This window comes from Macaca thibetana, chromosome X (assembly GCF_024542745.1).
Source record: "Macaca thibetana thibetana isolate TM-01 chromosome X, ASM2454274v1, whole genome shotgun sequence".
Taxonomy (NCBI): Eukaryota; Metazoa; Chordata; class Mammalia; order Primates; family Cercopithecidae; genus Macaca; species Macaca thibetana.
Window position 1 is genome coordinate 148,995,888 of NC_065598.1, and position 16,318 is coordinate 149,012,205.

The 16,318-nt window shown below is 56.9% G+C and overlaps 5 protein-coding genes across 7 annotated transcripts in view; 4 read left to right on the forward strand and 1 right to left on the reverse strand.

Moving 5' to 3' along the window:
• Nucleotides 1-1,054, forward strand: part of TKTL1 (transketolase like 1) — a 32,656-nt gene extending 31,602 nt beyond the window's left edge. The window contains exon 13 of the mRNA XM_050775432.1: nt 234-1,054. Coding sequence (XP_050631389.1) covers nt 234-406 — 173 coding nt within the window. The 3' untranslated portion in view covers nt 407-1,054. The remainder of the gene's footprint in view (nt 1-233) is intronic.
• The window catches only part of LOC126945506 (emerin-like), a 365,730-nt gene that overhangs the window by 315,446 nt on the left and 33,966 nt on the right, over nt 1-16,318 (forward strand). The window contains exon 1 of one of the 3 annotated variants that reach the window (XM_050775517.1): nt 13,843-13,852. The exons of the other annotated variants lie outside the window; for them this stretch is intronic. The gene's annotated coding sequence lies outside the window, so the exon portion shown is untranslated. Of the gene's footprint in view, nt 1-13,842; nt 13,853-16,318 lie in introns of those variants that run through there. 3 annotated transcript variants of the gene reach the window in all.
• Nucleotides 1-16,318, reverse strand: part of MECP2 (methyl-CpG binding protein 2) — a 208,665-nt gene that overhangs the window by 191,401 nt on the left and 946 nt on the right. The gene's annotated exons all lie outside the window — the stretch shown is intronic.
• Nucleotides 3,369-16,318, forward strand: part of ATP6AP1 (ATPase H+ transporting accessory protein 1) — a 125,505-nt gene continuing 112,555 nt past the window's right edge. The window contains exon 1 of the mRNA XM_050775441.1: nt 3,369-3,372. The gene's annotated coding sequence lies outside the window, so the exon portion shown is untranslated. The remainder of the gene's footprint in view (nt 3,373-16,318) is intronic.
• GDI1 (GDP dissociation inhibitor 1) overlaps nt 13,842-16,318 on the forward strand; it is a 121,470-nt gene continuing 118,993 nt past the window's right edge. The window contains exon 1 of the mRNA XM_050775468.1: nt 13,842-13,853. The gene's annotated coding sequence lies outside the window, so the exon portion shown is untranslated. The remainder of the gene's footprint in view (nt 13,854-16,318) is intronic.

Consider the following 16,318-nt stretch of genomic DNA (forward strand, 5'->3'; position numbering starts at 1 on the left):
GACTCCTGGGACCCAGCACACAGTTGTCCTCACACCTGAGGTTGATGACAGGGAAAGGATGCAGGGTGGGATCCACCAGGGCAGGAACAAAGAAGTCCTGCCCCAGCCTTCCCCTGGTCCCACAAGGGGCATACTGAGAAGTGCCTCCCACGCATTCAAAGGCCTCTGTGTGTTGAGGCTTTAAGGCTGAGGAGCTGCTTTCACGAAAGGGCCTAACATCCTTGTTTTCCCAGGTGGCATCGGGGAAGCTGTCTGTGCGGCCGTCTCCATGGATCCTGACATTCAGGTTCATTCGCTGGCAGTGTCAGGAGTGCCCCAGAGTGGGAAGTCTGAGGAATTGCTGGATATGTATGGAATTAGTGCCAGACATATCATAGTGGCCGTGAAATGCATGTTGTTGAACTAAAATAGCTGTTAGCTTTGGTCTTTTGACCTCTTTATCCTATGTTTATGTTTGTTCCAAAACCATCATTTAAATCTATACTGTCAGGCTTTGTTTCTTAAAAGCAAAGCCAGCTAACACCTTTTTTCATCCTTAGTTTGGAAATTCAAGCTAACTACTTATCCTTTAAACGGTGACTGCATATGCAAGTACCACTGTAATTTTTGAATCATTAAAGGGAGTTACACAACTTTAAGTGAAAAAAATAGGTAACAACCACCTGATAGTAAGTTTTCTGATAAGACTATAGATAAGTGGTAGAGGTCATCAGTTCTTCAAAAGTGTTTCCTTCGTAACTGGTAGAGGTAATAGTTTTTACAGTGTATTTCCTTCATGAGTAAAGAAAATGTGAATTGAAGTATAGATTGCAGTAGCCTAGGTTCCACAGCACAATAACACCATGACACCTACCGCTGTTCCCACCTTGGAATTCTGTGCCATGCCACCTGCAGCCACCCTGGAATTCCCTTCACTGTTTGCCTTAATCTCCCCTCCACAGTTGAGAGGCTGTCAGGCAGCAGCAAAAGCTTGTTAGGATGTCCTGTACTGCTTGTGATGAAGGTCTCCACACTGTACTGTTCAAGTCAATGTTAATAAAGCATTTCAAAACCAGCTGCTTTATTCAGCACGTGCCTTCTGTGTGAATCAGTTTCTCAGTGGTCAGTTCCTAAATAAGGAAAGAGTTTTTATCTAAACCAGAAGGAGAATGAGCTGTGGCCCCCACCAGTAAACCTGGGAAAGAATAATGGGCTGCAGAGGAAGCACTTACTCGAAAACAACACATGGCCTGAAAAGCTGTCCCTGAGCTGATGCCTTGCTGTCAGCTATAAGCACATAAAGTATGTGGCTAGAGGGCAGGTGCGGTAGCTCACGCCTGCAATCCCAGCACTTTGGGAGGCCAAGGCAGGTGGATCACCTGAGGTCAGGAGTTCAAAGACCAGCCTGGACAACATGGTGAAACCCCCTCTCTACTAAAAAATACAAAAATTAGCCAGGCATGGTGGTGCACACCTATAATCCCAACTACTCAGGAGGCTGAGGCAGGAGAATTGTTTGAACCCAGGAGGTGGAGGTTGCAGTGAGCTGAGATCCTGCCATTGTACTCCAGCCTGGGCAACAGAGCAAGACTCCACCTCCAAAAAAAAAATTTTTAAGTATGTGGCTAGAATCAGAGAGCCAGAAAAAGTTGAACCTGAGCTTCAAAACTAGATTTAAAATTCTACTAGATGTGTCTGCTGTGTCACATTCCTGTTTTGGCTTTGGTTTTGTTTTGAGACAGGGTCTCACTATGTTGCCCAGGCTGGTCTCAAAGTCCTGGCCTCAAGTGATCCTCACGCCTGGACCTCCCAAGGTGCTGGGGTTGGAATTATAGGCGTGAGCCACCATGCCCAGCCCATTCCTTATTTTGCCCAAATTAAGTGGTCAGAGATCTTTGGTGTCATGACCAGTGTGACTGAGGAGTTGTTCCAGAATGTGCAGGATAGAGATGGAAGCACTGGCCTGGGGCTTGGAGTCCTCAGGACCTTTTCCTACTCCTGCCCTTGTAGGTCACTGAGCTGGTTTCCTGGCCTGTAAAATGAGCATGATGATGCTGCTTATTTCATAAAATTTCAAAATTTATTTTGTAAAAATAGTTTCTATAGGGCGATTGCAGAAAATTTAGAAAATGCAAAGAAGCAAAAATTTTTTTACCTTATTTATCTCACTACTTCAAGGTAATCACAGCTTCTTACACTCCAGACAATTTTACTCAAAGTATACAATTTAGTGGTTTTCATTCTTTTTATGGCCACATACTATTCTATTGTACAGAGATAACACATTTTCTTCCATTCAGTTGATGAATGTGGATTAGTTCCACTTTTATCTCTTGTGAATAGTGTTCTGACAATTCACATTTTGTGAAGGAGTAGATGTCACAAAATATGTGAAAGATTTTGTGTAGATGTAGATTTTCCCTTCTTAGGGACGTGTATACTAGGAGTGGAATTGAATTGCTGTGTTGCAGGATAATTCTGTGTGTACCCTTTCAAGTGTGTGGTGGGGGATGGTGTTTAAATACCGTTTTGCGAGGAGTACATGCAGTGACACTGAAGGTGGCTGTAAAGCATTACTTTAGAGGAAGGCATTCTTAACAGACAAGCCATGCTTGCTTGTATTCAGGTGCAAAATGTCGGATTTGGTGAGACAACAGGACACAGCGCACTGTGGCAACAAATAGAGCAACAAATTTCATGATTAAAATGTATAATTTCTAAACACACGAAAGAGCCCCCAAAGCCTCACTTCAGTCCCCTAGAAGGTTCTGGGCAGAAACAGTAGGGCAGATCAAAGTAATGAGCACGGCCGGGCGCGGTGGCTCAAGCCTGTAATCCCAGCACTTTGGGAGGCCGAGATCACGAGGTCAGGAGATCGAGACCATCCTGGCTAAAACGGTGAAACCCCATCTCTACTAAGAAATACAAAAAATAGCCGGGCGAGGTGGCGGGCGCCTGTAGTCCCAGCTACTCGGGAGGCTGAGGCCGGAGAATGGCGTGAACCCGGGAGGCGGAGCTTGCAGTGAGCTGAGATCCGGCCACTGCACTCCAGCCTGGGCTACAGAGCGAGACTCCGTCTCAAAAAAAAAAAAAAAAAGTAATGCGCACAGGAGCCATGATCGCCCAGCGAGGGGAGTGAGCCCTGTTCCCAGCTTGGCCTGGCTATGGCTTCTGAGTAGACAACTGTGTTTCTTAGCTGTTACGAGACTGGTAATGAATACTCCCTGGAAGATGCCATGGACCCTGGCCTCGGGCCAGCCCCCTCACCCTTGAGTCCTCCTAACACCTTGCTGCTCTGATTACTTCCCATGGAGAAGCCACCCAGCAGGGACTCGGGAACCATGTGTCCCAAAACCTGGCTTGAATCCCCAAATCTGCTTCTTGACTGTGGGGCCTTGGGTAGCTGTAGAAGGGGATGATGGCGCTCATGACGGGGACAGTATGTATCACACAGGGCTGTGGTCAGGATGTTAGTGCCATCATTTTGAAACACCCATGCAGGCCTGCCCTGCATACCTGGCAGCTTCCTATTCCCCAGCGCACCCTTGGCTGGCCAGCCCCATTGTCCCCTCCTCACGCTCCTTCCCCGCCTCACTGGGGTTATGTTGGGGTTGGCAGCAACCAACCCACCTGCCCATTCCTGGGCCAGCCAGCCCCCGGGCTGCTCTCCTGTCCCCGCCGTCCCACCGCCCTCCCTGGACACCAGCTACCCACTATCGGACACCGCCTCGCGCCAGCCCCGCGCACCCTCCCACCCCGGAGGGAACGGAGGTGCAGGTGCGGCGTGGGTGGAGGCGTGCAGCCCGGGCCCTTCTGGACACCAATGCAGGGAGGAAAGTCCTGGAGAGCCGGACACTCGCCTTCACCCTCGGAGCCCAGCCTCCCCTGGGCAGCCAAGAGAGGTTCTACCGCTTCATGAGGCCTCCTCACCCTGCCAGGCCGAGGTTGGGGTTAGAGAAGCTGGGTCGTTAGATTCGGGAGAGCTAGAATGATCCAACGTGTCATTCCGTACTTGGGTGAGGAAGCCAAGCACACACAGTTACCGCTCAGGGCAGGACCTGGGCTGCAACTGGTATCAGGGCCCATCTGAGACATTCCCTCCCTCCCTAAGTGTGTACCTGACACTAGTTCTGGGTCTAACGACAACGATCTGGTTGTAGAGGGTCTCCTGGATGATACAAGTGAGTGTCCCCTGGCAAGGCTCCTCCCCAGGTAAACTTGCGACAGAGTTCTCCAACAAAGAAACACCAGTCCCACAGACACGGGAGGTCGAACCACCTCCACTACCAAGGGAGGTGCAGAGGGACTGGGGGCTTCTTGAGTCTCAGCTTCAACCAAGGCCAACCAGATGACCCAATTCCGGGTTTCAGGGTCCCATTCTTCCCAAATCACTGCCCACGATTCACGTGTGAAATGTGGCGAGGCTGGGAATTCATCACTTTGGGAATCTGTAACTGGCACAATCAAATGTGATTGTCAGAACTGTCAGCCCTGCAGGTACAAGGAGTAAGGGAATTTTGAGGCCTTTCCTGGAAGCACCCTGGTTCTCTCACTGTGGCTTGAGCTGAGAGTTAGGGAGCCTGAGCCCATCGTGTCTTCATAGTACATAGTCAGGGCCACTAAGGATCATCCCATACCACAGCCCTCATAGCCATCTGCGACCACCATGACAGTCAGGTGCAGCAAGGACTTGAGCTCCCTGGTGCTTACTTCAGTTGGCCCATCATCCCAAGCAACCGAAGTGACAGCTCGATTAACTGTGAAGCCACTGCAGGCCATGGATGGCTCGTGCCCCACTTCCCACTGGGAAAATGCTCAACCCTGCACTCCAGCCCAAAGGCAGGACCAGACCAATCCCCAAACTCCGTATACATAGGCCTTTTCTTCTAGAACCTCACCCAGGGCCAGTTGTGGGTTAGTCAGGAACCAGTTAGGAGACAAAAATACACACCTAGTATCTCAAGAAAGGGAATTGAAAGCATGTTTACTTGGGGTTTGAGGGCTGAAAGTGCAAAAGGGACACTGAAGTAACAGAGTTGGTGAAGGCAGAAGCTATAACCCCCAGAGCAGGGGGTGGGGGGGGCAAAAATAAAGACATTGGGGTGGCCAGGAGTCTAGTAGTGAGCCTGGGAGCATGGAAGGCCTAGGGCTCCAGACTCCAAGGAGGGGCTGCTGCAGTGCATCACAGAAGTAGGAAGCCACATTATCTGCTAAGAACGGGGAAAGAGGAAGTGTCTTTGGTATCATCTTCCAGGTCACTCATTCTGTCTTCAGGGGCATCGATTTGCTGTTGAGTTCATCAGATGAGATTTTTATTTCAATGACCAGGCTTGTGTATGTGCTGCTTTTCAAATCTCCCTGGACTTCTAAACTAACTTTTCTCTTTTGTATCCCTTTCTTTCTACCCTCAGGTGGTTGTATCAGAGAGACTATTAGAGATCTGAGGAGTCAGTAGCTTGACATCACAATAATGCAAACATCTATGAGAACTGCTCTGTGATCTGCTGAGAATTCTAAGCTGGTCAGTCTGTGCTTGCAGAGTTCACCCGATTAGGCCAGAGAGGAGAACAGTGGTTCTCATTTTACCCTACTCTGCTTTTCGTGTGATGACCCGAGGCCTGTGAGATACTGAGCCAGACTTACCTCCGACTCCTTCCTTCCACATGCACCACAATCCACACACCACACACCACAGGGAATCTCAGAGGGCAGGAACCGGAGTGAGTGCAGCAAATCCGAGAAAGGGCTCAGGCTCTGGAGCCCAACTTCATGAGTCACATTTCCCTCCTGCTCTTGTCTGAAAATGGGGGTAACACTGGCACCGACATCCTAGGGCTGCTGTGAGGAGGGGGTGGATGCTCCCAGCCATTGCTGACAATGATGTGATTGGGGCTCTTCGATGATTCCACCCCAGAACTGTGACAGGTCCAGCCTGACAGGTCCAGCCTTGCTCTTTGACCTGGCCACTGATTCTCCATGATGGTGGCCAGTGCTGTCATTGTGAGGCTGTGGGCCCCACTTCAGCTTTACCTCCAAAAGTCCTGTGGCAGAATCCTGGGGTGATGTGTCCCCTCTAAGGAAGGTAAGTTGTCTCTGCCAGGATCCCAGCAGTATGACTGCACCAGGGAGGTGAGGTGATCTATCAGCCGGGGCTCACAGAGACCTGAGCCCTTTCCCCGCGCCTGTGGGCAAGCAGGCCAGGCTAAAGGGTGCTCAAGGCACCTGCTGGGAGGCGGGCAGATTCCTCCTCGCCTGCTCACACAGACCCAGGCTGATATGGACCTGCTATCCCTGAGCTCCCTGTGCTGAGGGAGGGCTCACGCCATCTTTCCTTTATCCCAGAGGTAACCCTGCAAAAACACTGGATTGAGCTGAGGGGCTCCATTCGGCACACTCACCACCTGAAGGCACAAAGACTCCTGTCCCAGAGGCCATCAAGACCAAGCACAGCAAGCTGCCACTGCACGGGCCCAGCCTCAGGTCCTGCTTAGGCCTGTTTTTTCTTTGTTTGCTGGTTTCTTTGTTTGTTATTTTTTTCTCTGTATTTAGAGACGGGGTCTCACCTTGTTGCCCAGGCTGGTCTCCAGCGATCCTTCCGCCTCGGCCTCGCAAAATGCTGGGATTACAGGTATGACCCACTGAGCCCCGACCCCTCTGCGTTTTCATTTGCCCTTTGTTTCTACCCAGGGACCGCCCTCACTCACCTGTGGCCCAAGTATGCTTGAAATGACACAACTACAAGTTGTATCATTGCTCCTTTCCTTGCCTTCTCCCAAACTCCACTACGGATGCATGGAGGACAGGCAATGGGGTCTGACAGGTGCGAGGCTCATCCCAGCCTAGTCAGCACTGGCTCATGTAACCTAGACCACAGGCTATAGCCGGACAGGGCTGGTGGGGTGACCTGCCCAGCTTGGGTCAATCAGGAATTTGTAACAGGCACTCAGAAATCCCACCTACAGTTGGGCAAGGTGGCTCACGCCTGTAATCCCAAGACTTTGGGAGGCCAAGGTGGGCAGATCACGAGGTCAGGAGTTGGAGACCAGCCTGGCCAACGTGGTGAAACCCCGTCTCTACTAAAAATACAAAAAATTAGCTGGGCATGGTGGCGCATGCCTGTAATCTCAGCTACTCGGGGGGCTGAGGCAGGAGAATTGCTTGAACCCCGGAGGCAGAGGTTGCAATGAGCCAAGATCACACCACTGTACTCCAGCCTGGGACCACAGAGCAAGACTCCTCTGTCTCGGAAAAAAATAAAAACAAAAAAGAAATTCCACCTACAGTCTCCTCACTCTCTAGTGGGTGTTAAAATGAACTTTCCGTAGCCACTTTGGGCAGAGGGAGGATACAGTCTAATCCTGCATGCCCTAGAAGGTCATGCAGGCTGTTCTCTGCACAAGGACACCTTCCTGGGGAGTGAGAGGGCTGAAATCCCTCCCGTGTCCTCGCCTCCAGCTGACTACCTGCCTGGAGAGCGGAGTGCCTCTTGCTGATCCGCACACAAGCCTGCAGGGGCGGGTGGGGGCCCTGGAGCCCAGACAGGCACCAAGCAATCTTGCAGCCCTACACGGTGAGGACAGGGGAACTGGCGGAGTTCCACCTGTTGGCTCCTCTCCCTCCTGACCTTCCCATGGGAATCCTTCCATGAACCGTTGGCACAAAGAAATTGAAGTGGGTTTCTCCATTGCTACCCTCACCATCTAGGACTCCACTGTCCTTTTTTTTTCTGAGACGGAGTTTGGCTCTTGTTGCCCAGGCTGGAGTGCAATGCCGCTATCTCGGCCCACGTAAAGGGCATGGTGGCGTGTACCTTTAGTCCCAGCTACTCGGTAGGCTGAGGTGGGAGAACTGCTTAAACCCAGGAGGTGAATGTTGCAGTGAGCCGAGATTGTGCCACTGCACTCTAGCCTGGGTGACAGAGTGAGACTCTATCTCAAAAACAAAGAAGTTGAAATTATAAAAAAGCTTAAAAAAAATCACTACAAAATGTGTACCACAATGGTTTTTTTTTTTTTTTTTTTTTTTTTTTTTTTTGAGACGGAGTCTCACTGTGTCACCCAGGCTAGAGTGCAGTGGTGCAATCTCGGCTTGCTGCAACCTCCGCCTCCTGGGTTCAAGTGATTCTTCTACCTCAGCCTCCCGAGTAGCTGGGACGACAGGCACATGCCACCACACCCAGCTAATTTTTGTATTTTTAGTAGAAACGAGGTTTCACCATATTGGCCAGTTTGGTCTCGAACTCCTGACCTCGTGATCCACCCGCCTCAGCCTCAGAAAGCGCTGGGATTACAGGCGTGAGACACCGCGCCCGGCCAGATTATGGGCCTTAAATTGTTTAACTATGTGGGTGATTGCACAGAAGAATAGTATAAATAACTTTATACTACTTTATACATGGGATAACTTGCTTCAAGTTGTTTCAAAAACCGTTTTTTTGTTTTTGTTTTTGAGACAGAATCTTGCTCTATCACCCAGGCTGGAGTGCCATGGTGCCATCCTGGCTCAGTGCAACCTCTGCCTCCTGGGTTCAAGCGATTCTCCTGCCTCAGCCTTGTGAGTAGTTGGGATTATAGGCGAGGGCGCCACCACACCGACTAATTGTGTTATTTTATTAGAGACGGGGTTGCACTATGTTGGTCAGGCTGGTCTCGAACTCCTGACCTCAAACGATCCACCAGCCTCGGCCTCCCAAAGTGCTGGGATCACAGGTGTGAGCCACCGCGTCCGGCCTCAAAAACCTCTCAATGATTCGCCTGAATATGTGTAAAGTGATGCACAGGCCACCCTGAAGACTTTGGTGGTTTCTACTGAAACTACACATCAGGCCAGGTGCGGTGGCCAGTGCCCAGTGCCCAGAATCCCAGCAAATCCCAGCACTTTGGGAGGCTGAGGTGGATCACCTGAGCCCAGGAATCCCAGACCAGCCTGGGCGACAAAGCGAGACCCATCTCTACAAAAAGTAAAAAATTAGGTGGACGTGGTGGTGGCGTGCGCCTGTAGTCCCAGCTACATGGAAGGCTGAGGCCGGAGGCTGAAGCCCTCGCTAGGGTGGAGAGGTCAAGGCTGTAGATGAGCCCTCATCGCGCCACTGCACTCCAGACTGGGCGACAGAGTGAGACCCTGCCTCAAAAAAAAAAAAAAAAAAGAAGAAAGAAGAAGGAAGAAGGAAGGAAGGAAGGAAGGAAGGAAGGAAGGAAGGAAGGAAGGAAGGGGAGAAGAAGAGGAAGAAGAAGAAGAAGAAGAAGAAGAAGAAGAAGAAGAAGAAGAAGAAGAAGAAGAAGAAGAAGAAGAAGAAGAAGAAGAAGAAGAAAGAAAAGAAGAAAGAAGAAAGAAGAAAGAAGAAAGAAAGAAGAAAGAAGAAAGAAGACAACATTACAAATAAAGCTATACATCCACTTCTGCACTTCTGCGTGGACTCGAGCGTTCAAGACGGGCGTGGCAACCCGATGACAGGAAACCCTGCAAGTTCGTGCTCCCAGGAGGCTCTTCCGTAAGGGCCACCAGCCACGGGAAACCACGACCTTGTCCCTCACCAGGAAAAGCTCAGCCTGTGGCTCCGCGAGCGTGGACCGTTCCGTGGCCATGAGCGAGAGAACCACGGACCCCCGCCAAGAGCTGGGATGGATCTCGCGGGCGGGAGGCGGAGGGTACTCGGCCCACCCCAGCGGAGGGCAGCGCGTGGGTCCGTTGAGATAACGCTCCGCGGACTCGATGACTCCTGGAGCAGAGCCCTGGCCGCGCTGCACCGCGGGAGGGAGGAGCTGCGTCTACTGCGGGGCCATGAGAGGGAGGAGCCGGTCCGGGGATGGGGGCGGGGGGGGCAGAGACTGGAACCCGCGCAAGCGCGGAAATGCCCACGGCCGCGCCCTCCCGCGCGAACCGCGGCGACACCCGGGCCGCCCTCGGAGGGCACGGATGTCGCGCCGCGCTCCCGGGGTGCTTCAGTTGCGCCCACGGCCGACGCCCGGCAGCGGCGGGCAGGTGCCACGACCTCTGGACGTTTCTCGCCCCTTCTCGGGAATGGAACGCTTAGAGAAGCGCAGGTCCGCACCCAAAACACAAGGCGGCACTGTTGCGTGTGCACCGACGACTCTGCGGCCAGCGCCCCGGCTCTCTTCCCGGGAACGCTTAAGAGCCAGAGAGCGCCGCGCCGCGCCGCGCCACGCCACGCCACGCCCGGCAGGGCCGCAGCAGCGCGCACGCGACAGGGTGTCGTCCATTGGGCAGCAGGAGCGTCCGTCAAGGGCGAGGGGCGGGAATTCCGTGCAATCTGAGCACGGTCATTGGCGAGGACAGGCGAAGAGGAGGCTGGATAGGCGGGTCGGGGCGGAGCTTCCTGTGGGCGCCTGGAGCCTCCGGGGAGCGACCGAGGCGGAGGTGGGGAGCGAGGCAGCTGTGGGCTCCGGCGGGCAGAGACTAGGTCTGTCCCTCCACGCCCCGCCCCGCCCCGCCCCGCCCCACCCCGCCGCCTCGGCATCGCCTTCCGAGCCTCCCAGTCCTGGGCCGGCCCTGCGGGGCATGCGCCGAGTCCCCTTCCCGTGCAGACCGGCGGTCACTGTCCTCCCCCGGGGACGAGGCGGACAGGCGTCCCCCGAGATCAGGGCCCGGGAAGCCCCGTGAGCCGCTCTCGCCTGGGCGCCGTCGAGGGGCCGCCCCGCCCTTCCCACTCCACTGTGCTCCGAAAGTGCTTCGGGGCGCGTCTGGGGAGTCGTGGGGAAGCAGGGCCGTCCCCACCCGTCCACCCGGCAGCGTCCAGGGATAGGTGGGCAGAGCGGGCGGGCGGGCGGGCGTCCTGGGGGAAGCGGCGTCTGGAGGTGTCTGTGCAGCGTTCCGCGGTGGCGCGCGGTGGGGGTAACAAAGTCTTGCCCGTCCCTTGACAGCGGTGGCCGCCGGGGAGGGAATCCTGCTCTGCTGCGGGCGGTCGTGGGCTGGGGCGCTTCCTGGCCTGTCTCCTGGGGGAGGTAGGAAAGGTGAGCCCCGCAGAGAAGACGGTGGTGGCCAACAGGAGCCATCCCTCGACGTGGGTGCCAACAGGAGCCATCCCTTCAACCGGTCTTCCCGCGGGAGGGTGCCTGGCTGGGAACACCCGCAGGGCTGGTTCCAGCACCCATGGGACCGCTGGGTCCAGCCCAGTGTGTGTCCGGGGAAGACCCGCCTTACCCGCCAACCTTCCCGCACCGGGAGGGTTCCCAGCTGCTGGTGATGCTGCTCAGGCGGCTCCCCACAGCGCCACCACCCACCCCCGGAGCCGGCCGCTGGGTTTGACCCGTCCGCCCGGGTTCCTCTTTGCTGGGCTCCGAGGCCTGGCGGGACTTCCAGTCTCCTCGGTGGCTCTGGCGACCCAGCATCCCTTTGCCCTGGGGTCAGACGGACTCCCAAGGAATTGCGTCCCGGTGGAGAAGACGCTTCCTTCCCTCTCCCTTCCTCTCCTCCGCCCCCTTTTGCTCTCTTGTCCTTGCACTTTGCCTTGTCCGTGTGTCCAGCTCTGTGTGTGTGTGTGTGTGTGACTGACGCGAGCCCTTAGTCACCTCTTGCTACTATTTTTTCCCCATGTTATCACTTGTCTCTTGACTGTGCGGTTTGCGGGTTGTGCTTGGTCACACAGGGGATTTTAGTTTTCGTGTCATCAGAATCTCCAGGCTTTCCTGATGGCTTCTGGGGGTTCTTGTCGGTTTGTTTCCTTCTGGCTCACGCTGTGTCTTGCCCCCTGGACGCTGAGCACCAGTTCCGACTGCTGGGTAACAGACGACTCCACGTTTCGGTCCTTCCCCACCTAGCGCTCCTCTCACCCCCCAGGGTTCTGAGGGACAGGCTCTGGGAGGGCTCTCGGGGAGCCAGGACTGTGGCTCAGGGTCCCTCTCAGGCTGCGGTCAGGTGTCCACTGGGGCCCAGTCATCCTATCTGACTGGGTGGGGAGCCCTCGTGATGATTCTCCCTCTGGAGGCTGCGGCAGGAGACCTCAGTTGCTCCCCACCTGGCCTTCTCCCAGGACTGCTCGGCTTTCCCCGGACCTGCAATCCAATCGAACCAGCAGGAGAGGGCGCCCTAGACCTGGCCACACACTCTTTATGACCTGGCCTCCTAAGTGACTCGCCTCACCTCCGCTGTGGTTTTTATTGGTCTCACAGGTCCACCCTGGAACGTGCTGGAGAGGGCGCCACGCTCAGGGTGGAGGCTGTTCCTGAGTGCTGCAAGTCAGAAGCGCCCTTGGCGCCTGTAGAGCTGTGTGGGCTGCTGGAGACCCCGAGCGGGCCGCCTCAGGAACGTGTCCTTGGTGTCAGCGGGAGCAGCAGGCCACCTCCTGGGGCTGACACTGGCCGCGGTCTGCATTTCTGAGGGCGGGGCGTGCTTTGACATCCTGAAAGGGTTGCAAAACCCATCACAGAGAACCCCAAGAAGGGAGACTCTGCCCCCAAGACCCAGTGTGCCCCGCAGGGTCTGTGCTGTGTGCTCGCTGGCTCTTCATGGAAGCCTTTCCCAGCCCGGGTCGGGGACCCCTGGTCCAACATCCCCAGGAGCCGGCGGGAAGCCCGTTCTGGTCACCACAGCCCCTTTTGCATGGCATGAGTGCCCCATGCCAGCCTGCATGGCATGTGCCTCCCACTTCCAATGCCCTCCTCCCAGGGGCTCATTCCTGCCCCTGCCCCCTCTCTGCCCCAAGTGGGGTGACCTCTCTCTGCAGACAGGGGAGGCCTGTCCTCCCGGCATGCAGCCCTGAAAGGAGAGGGGCCGGGGCAGGGAGGGGGTGTGCCGCGCCATCGTGGTGAAGGCAGAGCAGCTCCTTTGTTCCGTGATGTGTCAGGTTGCCGGATACTGGGCTCCAGGCTCCAGGGGCAGTCCCTGGCCTGGGGGGCGGGATGTGGAGTGCCAGGTGGGTCCCGGAAGGAGCTTTCCACTGGGGCCCCAGGAGGTTGCCCCATCCTTCCCACTGGGACTGGCAGGTGACTTCCTGATGACGCTCTCCGTGGCTCTGAATTTGTCACAGAGGTTCCGTGGGCGATGAGTGCTTTTCCTGTTGGCCGGTGCCGCCTCTGGGCAATGCAGGGACCCTTGATGACAGCTCCTGACCCCTTCCAAAGCCGCCTGGCCCTCCTTGAACCCGACGAGAGCAGGTTGCCGGGCCTTCCCTGAGGAATGTGTTCCTGGCAGGTGGGGACAGCCCCTCCCCCAGGGTGTTGGGTACAGGATCCTGGGGTGCCTCAGGACACGGTCAGGCCCACTGAACCCCCACACTCCTGGGCCACCTGCCCGCTGGCTGTCCTCTGTGACCCTGTCTCCCCTGAGCCAAGGTGCCCGGCCTGGTCCCCCGGGAAGAACAGTGAGGAGGTCTGGCTCTCCCTGCCATGGGGGCCTCGGGGGCCTGGACGGGGGACGGTGTCCTCCCTCCCCAGGCTGCCCAGCGCCCTCGCTCAGGGAGTGCTCTCCTAGCGGCCTGTTCGGCAGACGGGCACAGTCACGACAGCAGCCAGACCCTGTCCCGGCCCATGCACCCACCTGGACAGATCGGCGCCCTCCTAGACTTACTGGCTCCATTGAGGGTCCCAAAGGGGCTGCCCCAGAGCACCCTGGGGTCTCCAGACCCCTCGGCCCACAGCAGCTACCAGCAGCCCAGGCAGGACCCAGGGGCTTCCGGGCACAGAGGCGCCGCTCCCTGGCTTGTGAGCCTGGGGCCTCTCCAGCCGTCCCCTGTCGGGGGGGCCTCCACTCCTGCTCTGGATCAAGGTCCTGCCCTCAGGGAGAGCTGGTGCCTTCGGGGGACCGGGCCCTGGTTGCAGTTGGAGAGTGCATCCAGGGATGGTGCTCTTCTTGGCTGCCGCCCTGCCTCCCAGGGGCCTCCCCAGACACCCGGCTGCTGTCAGCTGGGGCTGGGGGGTCCTCTGGCCTAGGGGTCATCCCAGTTTGGGAGTGCCCTTCCCTGGACACTGTGTCCAAGAAGGATACATGCTCGCCCTTTGTTGGGGGCCAGGCACAGGGTGAGGGGACACTCGGCCCCACCACCCCTGTCTCCGGGAGCCCTGGCTGGGTACGGTGCCTCTTCTGAGAGATCCTGCCCGGGACTGGTGCCGCCTGCCTCCCGCACAGTTGGGGACCCTGGCCGGGCACCTCCTGCCAGCCCCCTGCTTCTGTCCTAGCCTCAGCTGGGCCCTGCAAGCTGTCCATGTGCCTGTGACACCCGGTCCCTCTGCGGATGTTTGCAAACACCCCTGCCCCCACAGTGATGTCTGGGGGCCTCTCTGGGCCTTTGTGTGCCGAGTTGAGGGTGGGTGGTGGTGGGGGGTCTTTCCATAGTTGCCTACTTCCTGTCCTCCTCGGCCCCAGGTCCAGGGGTGCCCTGCCTGCTCAGTTTCCAGCCTGAGCCCTTCCTTGAGCTGGCCCAGTCCCCTGAGCTTCTGCAGCAGGTTCCCAGATCCACCCGAGGGACTCCTGGCCGGTGTTCCCAATGGTGTCTGAGTGCTAGACTCAGTCCCTGGCCATAGATTTCGGGGAACCCCGCTCTGAGGGGCCATTGCTTCTGTTTCCTCTCCAGGTCCCCTCCCAGTTGCCTCGGAGAGCGAGGATGGGGCTGTCGGGAGGCAGAAGGGAGGGTTGGGGTGCAGAGGTGTGGCTTAGGGGAGGGAAAGTCAACTGGGCTACCGCCCCTCCCTGCCCTCCCTGGACTCAGTCCAGACATAACCTGCGGGTTGGAGGCCTGTGCACCCTTTATCTCCTAGTAGCCTGGCAGGTCCTCCTGGGTCTTCCTCAGTGTGGCTGGGTCCCCAGACCATAGGCCCCAGCAGGGTAGGGGCCCGTGCTCTGCTCTTGTTTTTGCTCCTACTTGCCCGCCCTTCCCGGGGAGGCCGCTGGCCACGACCATGCCAATCTCTTTCCCTGCTGCCTGCCTGCCTGGGTGGCCTCCAGCTCACCGCCCTGTGAGGCCTGTGGCCTCCCGCCAGGGCTGTCCTCAGGGGCCTGGATCCCCCTAGTTTATCTACCGCCCTTGCTGCCCCACATGTGTCCCTGCAGCCTGGGGATGATCCGGAGGGTTGGGGGATCGGTGCCCTTGGTTCACCCAGCCCAGCCCTAGGGCGGTTCCCCCGGTGGCCCTGCCAGGCATGGGGCTTGGGAGAGGATACGATGGAGCCGGCACAGGGAGGGGGCAGGAGACTCTGGGTGACTCGGGGCAGGAGGGGGTGCCCCAGAGGTTCAGAATCCTGGGCACACAGTGGGCTGAGCGGACAAGTCGCAGCCTCAGGGGGACCTCCCGTCCTCCCCACTGGCACTGGATCTTTCTGGGCCTGGCTCTGCTGCCTCCCACCCCCATTCAGCTGGTGGCTTCTAGATGCTTCCAGAGTGTGCTTGGTCCCTTTGCCTCTATGCCATTGGGCCCAGGGGGAGCAGTAGAGGGGCTGGGGCTGGGGGTGGGACTTCCCCTTTCTGTGTCTTGCTTGCCCCGTGTCTCCCAGTGAGTGGCCGCCCTGAGCCTGGGGCCAGCAGCCCAGCCCCAGTGAGAAATAAAAGTAGCCATCCTGCCTGAGCTGCCGCTGCCTTTTCTACTCTGCCTTCTCAACAGGAGTCAAGGAGGGAACGCATGGTGTTGAGGTCTCAGAAGGCCTGGGTTTGATGTGTGCCATGGCTGCAGGCTATGGCCTGGTCCTCTCCTTCCCCTTGCTCATGTGCCTGGCCTTGAGCTGTGGGCTCTGGGGTCATGGGGACCCGTAGGGCTTCGTGTCAGATGCTGTGGAGCTGAGGGAGGATGTGGCAAGAAAGCTGAGTGTTGTCCCTGAGAGCCTTGCTTCCTGGCCCTTGTCTGCAGATGTCTGAGGTGGTGGTGTGCTTGTCAGGGGTTTGATCTGGGCCAAAGCCACCTGAAGCCCTTGGCCCGCGGAGCAGGCAACTTTGTGTGCTGCAGTTGGCATGTCCCAAGAGCATGCAGGCAGCACTAGGAGCCAGGACGACTTGGGATGTCGTGTGTTTGGGAGCAGTCTTTACAGTGGGAGAACATAGGTTAGTGTGGGAATCCACGGCAGGGGTACCAATGAGGAGATACTCAGCAGGGGCCCCAGGGTACCTGGGATTGGCACTTAGAATGCATCCACCTACTGCCACCTGTAAAGGGCCCTGTACCGAGCCTGGGGGAGGGGGCCTCATCCCAATCCCTTGTTCAGGGGAATGGTGGCATGTTCAAGTTACCTGGCAGATGGCCAGGGCCTGCTGTGATTTTGAGGACTGCTTAGAGGGCTCTTGACTATCTGGCCACCTCCACCAGGGAGCCTTCCTGACATCACCCTACCCAGTAATGGGCTCTCCTCCCCAGCTCTTTGCCTCCTTGCAGCCTGGGCTCCATTCCGCGTTGCTACAT